Here is a 14,931-nt window from a genome sequence, read left to right as displayed (position 1 = left end):
CTTGGACATGTCTGCGACGCACCAGGGAATGCTGTGCCAAGGGGAACGAGAGCTCAGGCAGATGGAGCAGCAGCTTGGGAGTTGGTGCCCTCTCTGCAACACGAAAGCTGGGCCCTGTTGGTGTTGGTGTTGTTGTTTAGTATTGTTATTTAACTGCTCTTGTATTTATGCCTTCAGGACAGAGACATGGGCCCTGCCTCCTGGCATGGCTCTGAGGCCTGGATCCCGGCATCATTACAGAGCGGGCATCAGAGTGCATGGTGAGACTGGCCAGGAGAGGGACAAGGAATCTTTCACAAGCCTTTGGGAGAGGGAGCAATGGCGGGGGATGAGGGGGTGAGCTTCCACTCGGCCATTCCTCAGACTGGTCATCCCAGGAGCACAAGGCTCTTCTGGCCACAGCCGTAACACAGCAGCCACCCTGGAGACTGGGCAGCAGTCCCTGGGCACGTTCGGAGGAGGCCACACCCAGAGCACCAAAGGGCCTGGAGGCTATCACTGGAAACTTCTGCCAAAACACCAGTGTGGGCATCACGCGGCATCTCGGGACACAGATTTCAGCTTCTCCACCCGGGGCCCAGCTGATGCCATGGCACCAGAACGCACACACCACGCTTGCCCCACCACCACCTCTACCCACTCACATCAGCCAGAAAGGCCACACAATGAACAAAACAGAAGGTCGACCATCAGGTGTATTGGGGCGAGTAGAGACGGGGCACCTTCAAGAGTGCTTCCCATGGGCAGCCACCTTAGCAGTTTGCTGGGGGTTCAGGTGGAACAGGGAGTTCACGGGGCTCCTCCGGCAAAGATGAGCTCCAGGGCCGCCTGGATGTCCCCCCCGGTGGCCTGCAGGGCCCGCAGGCTCAGCTCATCGTCCTGGATGCCCATGTCCCTTAGCTGCTGCAGCTGGGGCTGCCACTGGCTCTGCAGAAAGACAGGACAGGGAGGAGAGGTCAGTAAGGATCCTACAGAGACTTGTTCACCTCTAGCAGAAGGTGTGTTCCTCCAGGAAAGCTGCTGACATGAGGTTCCATACAACACAGCACATCAAGGTCTGTGGACTGTGGAAGAGGTCTATGGAGAGGCCTGAGAGTTTAAGGAACAAATTAAAAGTTTTTCCAAAAAAAAAAGGGGAAAATGTATCATAAAGATCAAAAAGAAAAAGCATAAAGTATACAATGTCTAAATTTCAAAAGATTACTTTCTTTCTCTGCTGTATCTATACACACACACACACACACACTTTTAAATTACTTTGTTGTTTTAGTATGATACACAGTGCCTGGTGGCTCAGTTGGTAAAGAATCCACCTGCACTACAAGAGGCTGCCTGCAATGCAGGAGACCCGGGTTCGATTCCTGGGTCAGGAAGATCCTCTGGAGAAGGAAATGGCAACTCATTCCAGTATTCTTGCCTGGGATATCCCATGGACAGAGGAGCCTGGTGGGCTACACCCTGTAGGGTTGCAAGAGTCGGACACAAGTGAGCGACTAAACCACCAACACCACACTGTGAAAAGTCTCACACTCATCTACTCGTCTCCCCCATTCCTGATAACCTACTTTATTTTCTTTGAGGAAATATAAATACACATTCCTATACTTACCCTTTTCTTATTATCGCTCCTTTTTTCCTATCATATTAAGGTATCATAGAAAACGCTTGTGGATGTCCTGAAATGTACCACAGGAGGGCAGCTTCTAGTCTTTGCCGTTATAGAAACGCTGTGGTGACTGGTTCTGTACAAATGTCACCCTCTGCATGCACATACATCTCCGGGATAAATTCCGAGCAATGGGACTGCAAAGAATTACAGGCCATCTGTACTTCCTTCTTGGTGAACAGTCTGTTACTATCCTTTGCCTGCTTTTCTACAGAGCTGTTGGTCCTAAATCACTAGAACTTCAATTCAGGGAGGTTTTGCCCTTTGTCTGGTCTGCGTTACAGATTTCTTTCTGGTTTGTGATCAGCTTTCAGACTTCGCTTGTTCTTTTTGTACGTTGGTTTGCTTTGCTTTGCTTTGCAGAAATTTTCACATTTATGAACTCAAAATATATGTTGCTCTTTATACAATGGTTCCTTGATTTTTTGACTTTCAGCTATGAATGACCTTCTATATGGATTTAAAGAAATTTAGTGTTTTCAATATCTCTGACTCATGAAAGAGGAAGTACGCACCTTAGGGAAAAGGATGTGTTCACACTGTGGGAAGGAGAAGGCAGTGATGATGAAATGCAAATTCAAAGAAGCAGGCAAGCAAGGGTGAGGATGTGGAGGAGTTTTAGAAAACCACAGAAACCGCCTCAAGTTTCGTTTACAGGCCAGGTGGAGACATAAAGATTTCTGAGCTGAAGAGCAGAATGAACAAGCATCAGGCTGCAGATGATGAAGGAACCAAAAAGACCAACTGTCTCCAGGTCCTGCTCCTGCTCCCCTCACTGTCCACCGAGCCACATGGGGCAGTGAGAACCACATGGGCCGGACCCTGTCCCTGTCATTTAATGACCTGGACCAGTTCATGACCGTGGACCAGTTCCAGAAATGACGTTCATGCCCCAGGCTTAGCAGCAAACAAAAGAGAGTAAAGCAAACAGCTTGTGCACAGAGGCGTGCAATAAAATGTGAACCCCTGGGTCACACACGTAGCTGCTAGCTAAGCTTCTGTGTTCCACGAGGCAGGGGGGATGGTATCGCTCCCTGGTGACCGCCGGACAGGCCTCATCTCCTTACGCAGGCACTCAAGGCCCTCACACTCCGGCTTCTGCTCTGCTTTACTCTGGCCCCATCTCAGGATCTTTCATCGTGGATATTGCCTCTGCTCTTGCCAATCTGTCCTGTGTACCTCCACATTCGCTCACACAGGTAGCTGCCTCTGCCGGGACACCACATCCCCTCAACCAAACATCCCCTTCTCTGCCTGGCTAACCTTAAATAATTCTTTGACAGTAGGTACAAAACCACTTTCTCAGAAAAGTTTTACCTGACCTCAAGCCTGGGCCAGCTTCTCACCCTGTTGTTCCTCAGTTCAGTGACTGTCTGGCGCCCCTCCATGGCGGGAATGAGGACTGGCTCATCACTATCCCAGGAGCTGGACCAAGCTTGGACCAGACAGGCTCAAGGCTCAGTCAATGCTCACAGGATGGACGAATGACTCCTCAACTGAAACAGCCACTGAAATACCCAAGCCAGGCGGTCAGTGGAGCCAGGCCATGGGCACTGGGTGCAGGAGTGGAAGCTGCAGGGACACCCGCCCTTGCTGGGAGCACCCTCTCCTGTCACGCTGCCACGCCCCAGCTGTTCCTGCAGCAAAGCAGGCCAAGTGGAACGGGCCTCCGGAGGACAGAGGAAAGCTCAGCATCCAAAATACCAAAGAAGCCATGTGAACATCAGAAGGGGGAAGACTGACCTGAAGGCTGGGCTGCCCCGAGGCCTGCAGGGCATGCTGCAGGGCTTGGCTGAAGAGATCGTTGGTGATGGGCGTCCCTGACTGGACGCTGGAGGACATTGGGGAGGTCCCTGAGGAGTGGCCCTAGAGACAGACCATGGTCAGTGCCACCCTCAGAGCCACCCCAGTCTCCCAGCACACACCCACTGCCGTCACATCACCCCACGGTGCCCTGCGTGCCTCACCACTGCCTCCCAGCAGGGGCCAGCAGGAGACAGCCACAGAGCCACCTTAAAGCTCTCTATGTGCGCAGGAAGGGTTCTGTACTCTCTTGCTCCACGGAGATGGAATGGGACCCCTGACCGAGCCTAGGACCCATACTGGCAGAGGAAAGACGGCTTTGCTGGCTGGAGTGACTATCACCAGGAATGCTTAAGCCTGTGATATACGCCTGGCCACTTTCAGGAATAAGTAAGGAACCATTATGCGACATGAGGTTCTTCCAACTGCTGAGAAGAGTCAGTCAGGCCTAGGATGAGCCCCAGACTTCTGAGCCTAAAGGCAGGTGAGGGGAGGTCGCCTGAGCTGCAGTGGGAAACCCACTGGGGCTCCAGGTAGAGCTCAGATCAAAGCAGATGGAGCACAAGGATCAGCAAAGGTAAACCCACTCTACCACTGGGCCCTTCTCCCTGGGGGCCTGGCCTGGACTTCCCACCCCTCTCTCCATACCTGGGGGCCTGGCCTGGACCTTCCCACCCCCTCTCTCCATACCTGGGGGCTCGGCCTGGACTTCCCACCCCTCTCTCCATACCTGGGGGCTCGGCCTGGACCTTCCCACCCCCTCTCTCCATACCTGGGGGCTCGGCCTGGACTTCCCACCCCTCTCTCCATACCTGGGGGCTTGGCCTGGACCTTCCCACCCTCTCTCCATACCTGGGTACCAGGAGTCGGCGTGTGAGAGCTGCTCTCCGGAGTGCTGGCCAGGGCCAGGGCAGTGGCCAGCTCGCTCTGGGTGATGGGCCGGGGCCCAGCAGCTCCACTGTACCCCAGGGAAGCTGGGCGGGAGCTGGGGGTGCTGCTTGAGGGCGTGGACCTGGCACTCTGGACAAGGGAGGTGCCCAGATCAGGGGGGAAGCCCTGAGTGGTTTTCAGAACCCCACCCCTGCTCCAAGAACAGTTCTTGGGGAGACTCCCCAGGCTGCCAGGGTCACAGCAATAGTGTGGCGGACCTGGGCCCCCACAGGGCCTCTGACCACCCCCTGCTGGGCGTGCCAGGTCCTGAGGAGGGCACCTCCCCAGCACCATCTCCCCCAAATGGCGGGCAGCCCGTCACTTACTGGGTGAAAGTCGTCCTCATCATCAGAGAGCCCTTCAAACAGGAAGCCACCTGGAGAAGGAAGGACAGATTTCAGGAGGAGGAACAGGAAGGCACAGGTGCTGCTCCAGCGTCTCGGCACTAGTTACTCCAAATTCATGTTCTCATCTCTCCCCTGGAAAATTACAGGACAGATGCTCTCCCTGACTCAAACCCAGAGTTCCCAAGGAACACCCTCTGCCAGCACTATACATAGCTGCGAGTAAAGCAAAGCCCTGGGCCACCGCCCATTCCCCAGGGGCCTGCATCCCGCAGTCCAGAGGCTCACCTGGCATGTCCCGGTAGGCGCTGGAGGGCATGCCCCGGGAAGAGGAGTCGGCCCCTGGCATTGGGGTGCTGCCTGCCACCGAGTGCAGGACCAGGACAATGGCATTGACCAGGGCAGGGTGAGCAGGCACCAACCTGAGATGGAGCAGGAAGAAACTCAAGGGTGACTAAGAAGGAAAGAGCATCCTTGGGCTTGACAGGAATTCTGGGCGCCCCTCCTAACAGTCAAGTCACCCCTGCTTGTCCTTAAATTTCCCAGTCTTCAGCACCTCCCTCCAGGCGGCATGTCTTCCTGCTGCTCTGCCTTACCCTGGGGCCCTCACAGATGCTTCACTCTCCTCTCTGGCAATGCATGATGGGACACGCACAGCCCAGAGGCTCAGGGGTAGTCTCCTGTCTTGACTCCAACACCACTTCACTGGGAAGTCTTTGAGTGGTCCCTCCTCTCCCGAGGGTTTGGCTGTTTTCTTCACTTGAAGATAAAGGGACATAACCTCTACTTTCCCTTCCAACTCTAAAATTTTGGGACGTATGCACCTATTTCTTTCCCAGCTTAAAATCCTTCACAGTCTCCCTAATATCTACTGAATGAGATCTAAACTGAGCCTGGCCTGCAAAGCCACCTCCCTTAGGACGCTGCTTCACCCCACCTCTGTCTGCCCCTGCCCTTGGGCTTTGTCCTCACCTCCCCCCACCCCCACCCCCTCCTCCAGCCCTGGCTCCTCCCTACCTCCTGACACATTCAGAAGAGAGATTTGGGGGATGGGCTCCAAGAGCAGAATCCAGGGCGACCATTAGGCTTCTGGCCCGACCATGAGGAGAGAAAAAGTGCCCTTAGTAAGACGGGTATACTTACGTATCAAGCATGTTGGGGTCAGCAAAGACAGAGAAGAGGTCCTTGTCCTGGAGAACCCCTGAAGGAAAACAGGACATCTAGCCAGATCCAGTGGAGAGGGCTTGAGGCAACCAGCTTAACAGGGGTATGCGTGGAAAGTGGGGCAACAACGTGCCAGCAGCACAACCCACGTGCTCTTCATGTTGTTCCCCAGGCCCCTGCACGGAGGCTACATCCTGTGCACAGCACCCCAGCCTCTTTCCCCGTGTCTCTAGGCTCTCCCCTTGTCCATCAAGGTGCGCAGGAAGGCTTCCCTGACTGCTGTGGTTTGGGCTAACTGCTGCCCTCACATGTCTTCCTCACAGTCTCACTTCTGGTGTTACTTAGGCCACGATTTCTCTGTGGGGCTGCAGTTCTTGGAGGGTTGGGTATATGGAACACATCTGGATTACTCTGCCTCCTGCCACAAGACCAGCGAATCTTCACATGAAGTGTCAAAGCTTCTTTAAGGTAACTGCCTCCTCCTGGCTTCTCCTTCTTCAACAGTTCCTATTTCCTTCAGTTCAGCCTTGCACTTACCAAGAGCAATGGGGTCACTGCTGAGGCCTGGGGTGGCCACAATGATCTGATCCAGAGATTCCTTATTGCTGAGCATCTTAAAGACCTGCAGGAGAAATGGGGGGAGCTGAGCACTCCCACTAGCTCGGTGCACTCAGAAATACCCACACACAGCTGAAGTACTTCCTTCCTCTAAGTGCTTGCACACACACCACCATACTGGAACAATAGCCCCAGGGAAGAGATGAACCTCTTTTTTTCTCTGAGATCATGGCTTACTGGAGGGGAAACAGCATAAAAGCAAGATCACAATAAGCCTTCAATCTATGGTCCTTACCCCCATTTCTAGTTCTAATGCTTTCACAACAAAAGCTCTTATTATAAGCCCAATAACAAAGGTTTCTCTAGATTTCAAAAGTCCTTTTCAATCTCCAAACAACTATCATTTTTCATTTATATATATTGGGAGTTTGCAGCTGTCTTCATCTTGCTTATCAACTCTCCTATGGAAAGTCAACAGTGCATTTTCCCAGCGAGGGGATCCTGGGAAGGAGCGGTGGGCAAGCAGTTCAGTCCAAGCCAAAGAATAAGGCCCAGCAGAAACAGCATACGGATCCTTTGACTGTAACTATATTCATTCCATGAGGCCAATATCAGGAGAGGCTGTATCACTATCATTAGAGGGAATCAACAATGCCTAGCTGAGAGCCTCTTTGGGGGAAGACAGGGTTCGACTGGGACCCACAGACATGGCGAAACCTCCCCAATAACTCTGAGGAGCCATGGCAACCAGCTTCCGGCTCCCTCTCTGCATCACCCCTCTCCAGCAGGCCTGCCAGGAGTCTCACAGAGGGTTCAGCACACACTCACCGCCTCCCTGTAGGAGGAGCTGCTGTGCAGGGCAGTGTGCAGCACTCGGAACTCCCTCAGGGCAGCCACTTTGTCCACAGGTTCTGGGGATGAGACACTCAGTTACCCTATGACCAGGGCCTCACCCCTGCCACAGACACAGAGCATCGCTTCAGCCAGAGTCCAGGCACGGGTTCTCTTCCCTCCTCACCCCACTAAGAATGGGCATCCATCAAAAAAAGCTACACCACACACATGAAAACTGCACTCTCTTTTTAAGTCTCTTTGGTAGATAAACAAATTCAAGTTCTAGCAGAGGAGACTCTTACCTTAGGAAAAAGACTGTTCTGATCAACATCCCACTGCAGGAATTCTAGACTTTTCACACTTGGAAAGGAGGAGGGTATAATGAACTCAGTAGACTTTTGTGCAGTGATTTAAAATAAGTGCTGCAAGCCATCTGAACAATATGGAGCCATGTTGACACAATATGTTAAGAGAAAGAAATAGAACATAAAGTTGTATGGGTGTTCTCTAGTAAAACTTTATGAGATGTCAGTGTGCGTGTGGGCCAAGGCTGGACGGGAACAAGCCAAGGTGACAGGATCGGGAGGGTAACTGGTTTCTCCTGGGTATTTTCTTTCAGGCCTCTGTAATATTATTTTGATTAAAAAAAAAAAAAAAAACAAATAACAAGAAGGACCAAGACAACATTGTACCTCTAGGCTTCTGAACAAACTTTCATCACACGTCCAAAAACAAGCATGTCACTAGAACTCAAAGTTCCTTTTTGATCTTTGGACGTTATGACTCATACAAATGGGAAAGTCTAGCAGTTTTCTTAGTTTTAGTTGGTCACTTTACTATTTAGGACATCCGCCCATTTCATAGATTTAGGACATCCGCCCATTTCATAGAAATTCCGGTAAAACAAGGGGGAGTAGGCAGGAAGTCCACCCTGGATCACACTTTTAAAAGTGTGGTGACCCTCACCCAAGAAGGCTACTTGTGATTATGTGGCCTTGCACTGCTCAACTCCAAAGGCATGATTTCCAAAGTAAAAAGAGAATGGCACCCCTGGGGTTCTGTGTGGCAACCACACCCTTACCTATTGTTCTAATCATGAGGGTTGTCTCTTGAAAAATATTCACCTGAAGTAAGTTACCTGGCTTATTCGTTAAACAAATTTGTGCTAAGCATTTACTCCACGCTTTTGGAGTGAATCTTGTTTTGTGCAAGGCACAGGAATGTAAAAAGTAAGAGTCCCTGCCATCAGGGAACTCTTAAAGACAGGAGCAGAAATGAGACAGACTCAAAGACACATACACACAATTACCAAATACCATGCTAAGGGCTTCCACAACAGAGACATGGACCACAGTGAGGGCATTAGGCACATGGAGGCCCACAGCCCCAGGAGAGAACGTTTGAGAAGAGTATTGAAGGTAGAACAGACAGTGACCAGGGGAAGAGGTGCTATAGGCCTAAACGAGAACAAGCGCAAAGGCTTGGGAGAATACAAGCATGAGGTGCTTCGAAGAACACTAAGCTGTTTCTATGCTGGAGCCCAGGGTACACACCCCTGCTCAAACAGCAGGCCTACGTGAGATCCTAAAGGGATGTGCAACCTTCTGCAGAGAACCACCAAAGGGATCCAGGTGGGAAGGAAGCAACTGACACTTTTCTCCTCCTACAGGATCTAATCTGGTGGAAGATAAAGAAATGTGCTTCCTTTTGAAAGGACACTCAAGGATAAAATATCTAAAATGCCACCACAAAAATGTCTTTGCAAATCTAAAAGTTTATTTTCACCTCCGAATAAAAAGTCCGTTTGTTTCAAAAATAAATTTCCAGGGGATAAAAAGGACTTGAAATCTTAAGCTCATAATCAGCTAAGAGTTACAGGTTGTCTCTTAATGTCTCTGAGCTAATCTCATCCTTTGGAAGTGGGAGGCAGCCAGCCCAGTGGAAAGAATACTCTTGAGCCAGGAAAATCTGGATTCACATCCCAGCTTTTGCATTCATTTTTCTAAGCAGATGACCTTGAATGAATATCTTTCTAACTCTCTTTTTCTTCATGTATAAAATGCTAATACTGTTACCTGACCTGCTGAGCCACTTGATTAAATGAGATATCAAACAGCAACAATCTGGCTGGAAGAAGCAACAAATGCTCCTTTCCGTCTGTCAATCCCCTCCAGCCAAAGACCAGAGGGGCACACCTGCAGCTGTGCAAGGTGTGTTACTGCTCTTACAGAGGGGACGCGTACCACCAGAACCACGGGGCATCTCAACAAGAGCACGCTAGAAGGGACTCAGAGGATGTGGGCTTTAGTTAGGGGACTCGGTGGGGGAAGTTTAAAGAAGCAGTGTTTTGTTGTGAATTGGAGGCTGTCAAGAAGTGGGGGTGATTTTATGATTAGGTATCTTAATAATTCTTATCTAGAAGGAAGGAAAACTAGAGCAAGATGAAAGCTGAAATTGGTGAAGAAACAGCAGTCACTCCTAATAGGCAGGATAGAGGGTTATTTGGTCATTTCTGTGGTTGGTCAATGTGCAGGTTTATGGCTCTGTTCAGAAATGAAAAGAAATCTTGTTTTTATCTGGATCCGTTACAGCCCCAGAGTGAGCAGCCTTGTAAATGCTGGTGACCTGTGAAATTGTTCACGATTCAAGGCCTAGCTGAAGCCCAGGCCAGCCCCTGGATACCAGAGACTGCCTTTCTCTTTCTCACTTCCCATCAGGGTACAAAAGAAGATCTTTTTGTCCTTTATGTTTAGAATTGAAAAGAGGGAGAATTTCAAGCTGATAACCAGTCACAGCAATTGTGAAGATTATTAAAATATGCCAAACTGCCCATTTTTAACAAAGCTAATCTCCTACACAGCTTAGCTTTATCCTCAGGGAGGCTTTTAAAACACAGATGTGAAATTTAAATTATGAATTCCAAGCAGCACCTTTTATCAGTAAGTCAGAAAGGCCTGAGAGGCTTTGTATGTTTCCTCCAAGAGCTACGTTCATACTACTTGAATATTCTCAAACTCCGGGAAGATAAATTAGCAGGAGTGAGGTGACTGAACAAACCACCCGCCTGAGGCAGTTTGTGGGAAGATTTGCGCACATGAGAACACACCATAACATTTAAAGGGCAAGGAGTTTTCAGCTTCTTTCTAATGACAACAAAAATAACCAAAAAATACAAGGTTTGCTGAGAAACAAACTGTTGCCCTAAAGGAATTTAAATAGATACATACTCTCCATCCCACTAACAGAAGGCACTGTTAGTGGCCACTGGCAGCAAGAAAATAAAAATTACACTGTTCATCAATGTGTCTAATCCAACAAATGATAAAGATATCCTTTATTATCATCTCAGTAGATCTCCCCTATGTTCCCCCCAGGCCCTTGCCTCAAGGACACACAGACCCTCCTTCCCTTGCAGATATTTCAGAAGCTCTGCCTGTCTAAGAGCCAACACTCACCCGGTTTCTGGTCAGGCTCAGGCCAGGACTTGCGCAGGACATGGACTGTGGATCCAGGTTGAATGCCATAAAAGTCAAGGGTCTGATCATCTTTTAGCTTCCGGCCACAGTATATCAGATCTGGGCGGGGGGAAGAACCATTTATTTATATTTTACTCTTCATAATAATTTAAATGACTTTTGTCCCCTAAGAACCTTATCTTGATTGGACAGATAGCTAGAGAATGATATATGCTTTAAACGGTACTCTTACTTAATAAATACATTTTGCCAGCCTGGGTGGGAGTGGGCCCTGGGGAAAATGGATACATGTATATATATATGTAGGGCTGACTCCCTTCACTGTTCACCTGAAACTACCACAACAATGTTAATGGACTAGACCCCAATACAAAATAAATAAAGTTTGAAAATAAATAAATACATTTTAATAACAATTGTTACAAGAGCAAATTGATAAAATACAGAATCTATGCACAGGAAAACTCTAGAGCTTAACATCATGGAGACTGCACCATTTAAATGAATGGGAAGATGTAACAATAAAAAAGAATGAACCCCATGTTTTTAGGACTAAAAACACTTTTTTGCCAGCTTATACCATTTTGCCCGTTTATATGCCATTGCATTAATAATATACGGCTTCCCAGGTAGCACTAGTGGTAAAGAACCCGCCTGCCAGTGCAGAAGACTTAAGAGACGTGAGTTCGATCCCTGGATTAGGAAGATCCTCTGGAGGAAGACACTGAAACCCACTCCAGCTGGGTTGGAGAGTCCCATGGAGAGAGGAGCCTGGTGGGCTACAGGCCATGGGGTCGCAAAGAGTTGGACACAACTGAAAAGACTTAGCATGCATGACTGAAAATAAACTTTTTGCCAGTTTATACCATTTTTCTAGTTTATATGCCATTGCATTAATAATATAATTTAATTATATTCACTTTCTGAAAGTGATGCTGGAGTCCAGGGTTTGATCCCTGGTCAGGCAACAAAGATTCTGCACGCCACACAGCATAGTCAAAAATAAAAAAGAGAAAGAAATTATATTTAAATTCCTTCTTCCTCCACTAGAATGCCCTTGCCATCTCTCCTTTTTCACTGCCTTCCCTCTAACCAACCAACCAACCAAAAATCCTTCTAACCGTCCCTTAAGACCTACCTCAAATGCTATATACTAAGGGCCTTTCCCTTGCCAGCACCTCCTTCCAACCCAAGTTCTTGCTCTTTCAAAGAATGTCATAGTTAAGGAATGCTGTGATGAAGTAGTTCAGTATATTGTACAACTAAAATGGCAGCCAACAGTTTTATTATATGATTTGTTTCTATTCACCTAACAACAATCACTTTCAAGCAGTGTTAACATTTGTTTTCATTTAGTCTCTAAGTCGTTTCCGACTCTTTTGCGACCCCATGGACTGTAGCCCATCAGGCTCCCCCTCCCATGGCATCTCCCAGGCAAGGATACTGGATTGGGTTGTCATTTCGTTCTTCAGGGGATCTTTGCCACCCAGGGATTGAACCCTCAACTCCTGCATAGGTAGGCAGATTCTTTACCACTGATCCACCAGGGCAGCCCGGTGTTTACATTATAAGACAACAAATCCCAAACTCTTAGTTTACCCTTATGATTCCAGAATGATTCTCCCCCAAAAGAAATCAGAGCAGAAGCCCATCCCCAGTCCACAGAGACTCACCAATCAGCTCAGGGTCTGGAACAGACTCCTGGAGTTTGCCAGCAATAAGCTGCTTCAGAAATGAAATACTATATCCCCCCAGAGAGTATTCTCCAAGCTCTGTCTCTGGCAACCGAAGAATAGATTTGGGGGCAAGTGGCTGGTCAGCCAGCTTCACCGCCAGGTGCCAATCTGAGAGAGACATCCTCTCTCTTTCGCGCTCTCTCTTTCTCCCTGTAAAGCAACAAAGCCTCAGTGGTTAAAGGACAGACCTACACCACCCCCACCCCACCAAGGGGTTGAAGGAGAATTCTCTGTGACTGTTGGAAAAGCTCAGGATGCAGCATCAGGAGGCCTGAACTAGAATCTGAGGTCCTCTTTTCACTCATTCTATAGCAGCAGGAAACTTCAGCTCTCTAAGCCTCTTTGGCTTTACAGTGGACATAAAAATGCCATCCCACCTAACAGGAGCGTTGTGAGGTTCAAATGAGATCATCCAACCCTCTCCTTTATATACACTCCGTGTTTCTTCATGAACTTTTGCTTTAACCAAAACAACTTTACCAGAAGCTCCCTGCCTCCTGCTTCTCCGTGTTAAATATCCATGCTGCCACTCATCATTTTAAAATGCAGATATGATCAATACACTCCTCTGTTTAGAAATCAAATTACTTCTGTGAATAAGTCTAAACACCACAGCCTGTCAAAAACATTCACATCTGTTCTCTCTACCAGCCTTCCCCTCTCAAGAGTTCTGGGCTGCCCCACCCTTCCCAACACTTAAGTCCACCCCCACCCAGCCTGGATTCAAAACAAAGCTCTCCCCCACTCTGCTCAACTGCTAACTCTGCATGTAACTCCTCTTCCCTCTTCCCTCTCTAAGCAAACTCCGATCAAGAGCAACTCAGACACAACCTCCTCTGTTCTCTCTCTCTCTCTCCCCCCTCTGTTGTTGTCACATTCCCTCATGACAAAGGGTTACAAATATCTATACTATTTACTTCTCAATCGTCTCTGCATCTCATTCTTAGAGGCTTGAAAGCAAAGACTAGAATTTTTTGTCTTTATTGACTCAATGCCCGGTATTTATGGGTACCAAGAAAATGAATCAGAAACCCGGCAGTTGGGAGAAATAAGACAAGACAAGCCCTTGTTAGAATCATTATTGCTTCCAAAGTGGCTTCTTCGGAAGAGGAAAGAAAAGGCTTTGAGGCTGTGCAGCAGATCCTAAGGCACCCTCAAACCTTCCATCTCCAGGTTGATGGCAGGGAAGGAAATGGATCTTTTAATATACTATATATCATTTAATCCTCACAACTGTTCTGAGACAGGCATTATCATCTACATATTACAGCCGAAGAAACCGAGATCTAGAAAGGTGAAGTCAGCGGCCCAAGGTCACTGATAGTTAATATTGCGACAGGGACACTATCTCTTGGGTGACGACCCCACCACTCCCACAGAACCAGCTAACTAGTCACCACAGGTCGATCCCGCGCGGCCCGGGACCCAGCGCCCTCACCCGTCCCGCGGAAGGAACCCGGCCGCAGGGCCGCCGGTGTAAACACTCACTCAGGTCCTCTCGCCGGAAACCGGAAGCTCCGCGCTGCATTCTGGGAGTTGCAGTTCCTGAGGCGGCTCCCCACCACCCACCCCCCGCCCCTTTATAAATAGCTGGCCGGCAAGGGGAAGCTAGTTGTAAAGCTTCCGGTTTCCGGGGGTGTGGCTACTCCGCAGTTTGAAAATGGGGGCGCGAGGGTGTCTCCGCGCTTTCGCGTGATAGCGTTATGTATCACTCAGTCTTCCAAGGCGCAGGTCACCGGAACGGGGTCTGACGTGAGGTTTGTGTGCGCGCGTGCTAAGTGGCTTCGGTCCTTTCCGACTCTTTGCGACCCCACGCACTGCAGCCCGCCAGACCCCTCTGTCCATGAAATTCTCCAGGCAAGAATACTGGAGTGGGTTGCCACGCCCTCCTCTAGGGGATCTTCCCGATCGAACCGGCGTCTCTTTTGTCTCCTGCATTGACAGGTGGGTTCCAGGTATGATGTTTACAGCCCCGCGATTCCCGCAATGTCCTGGCACCCATGCAGAGTCCGCAGGTTACGCCAGGAGTAAGTCAAGGCTGTATGTTGTCACCCTGCTTATTTAATGTATATGCAGAGTACATCATGTGAAATGCCGGGCTGGATGAAGCACAAGCTGGAATCAAGATTGCTGGGAGAAATATCAATAACCTCAGATAGATAGATGACACCACCCTGATGGCAGAAAGTGAAGAAGAACTAAAGAGCCTCTTGATGAAAATGATAGAGGAAAGTGAAAAAACTGGCTTAAAACTCAGCATTCAAAATTCTTAGTGATGGGAATACCAAACCTCCTTCTTCAAAAACTAAGATCATAGCATCCGGTACTATTACTTCATGGCAAATACATGGGGAAATAATAGAAACAGTGGCAGACTTTATTCTCTTGGGCTTCAGAATCACTGCAGATGGTGACTGCAG

General features: G+C 49.0%; 1 protein-coding gene across 6 annotated transcripts; it reads right to left on the bottom strand.

Moving 5' to 3' along the window:
* Positions 1–677: 677 nt before the first annotated feature.
* Positions 678–14,077, bottom strand: UBL7 (ubiquitin like 7). Of its 6 annotated transcripts, none has more exons than XR_003507392.1 (12): positions 14,000–14,077; positions 12,449–12,661; positions 10,755–10,874; positions 7,294–7,376; positions 6,445–6,529; positions 5,887–5,944; positions 5,032–5,165; positions 4,726–4,775; positions 4,322–4,489; positions 3,410–3,532; positions 2,984–3,174; positions 1,638–1,803 (listed from the first exon to the last, which is right to left on the bottom strand). XR_003507392.1 is itself a non-coding variant. In XM_027521209.1 (11 exons), exons 1-11 carry the CDS (start codon positions 14,037–14,039, stop codon positions 790–792), a joined length of 1,212 nt encoding a protein of 403 aa, XP_027377010.1. In that variant the 5' UTR covers positions 14,040–14,077; the 3' UTR covers positions 678–789. The 6 variants fall into 6 exon arrangements, 4 of the variants coding, with proteins under 4 accessions (XP_027377010.1, XP_027377012.1, XP_027377013.1 ...); XR_003507393.1 differs by having other exon boundaries at positions 3,013–3,174; XM_027521209.1 differs by lacking the exons at positions 1,638–1,803; positions 2,984–3,174 and adding an exon at positions 678–927.
* Between the last annotated feature and the right edge of the window lie 854 nt (positions 14,078–14,931).

The sequence above is a fragment of the Bos indicus x Bos taurus genome, chromosome 21 (assembly GCF_003369695.1).
Source record: "Bos indicus x Bos taurus breed Angus x Brahman F1 hybrid chromosome 21, Bos_hybrid_MaternalHap_v2.0, whole genome shotgun sequence".
In the NCBI taxonomy this organism is placed as follows: domain Eukaryota; kingdom Metazoa; phylum Chordata; class Mammalia; order Artiodactyla; family Bovidae; genus Bos; species Bos indicus x Bos taurus.
Note: the sequence above shows the minus strand (reverse complement) of the source record. Positions and strands in the feature narration are given on the sequence as shown.

What these genes read in the sequence shown, in the direction of transcription:
- UBL7 (XM_027521209.1), bottom strand. Translation starts at nt 14,039, where the DNA reads ATGCAGCGCGGAGCTTCCGGTTTCCGGCGAGAGGACCTGA. An exon ending in GCTCCTCCTACAGGGAGGCG is followed by an intron (nt 6,530 to 7,293) that starts GTGAGTGTGTGC and finishes TTTCTCCTGCAG; the next exon opens with GTCTTTAAGATGCTCAGCAA. An exon ending in CGCCTACCGGGACATGCCAG is followed by an intron (nt 4,776 to 5,031) that starts GTGAGCCTCTGG and finishes TTCCTTCTCCAG; the next exon opens with GTGGCTTCCTGTTTGAAGGG.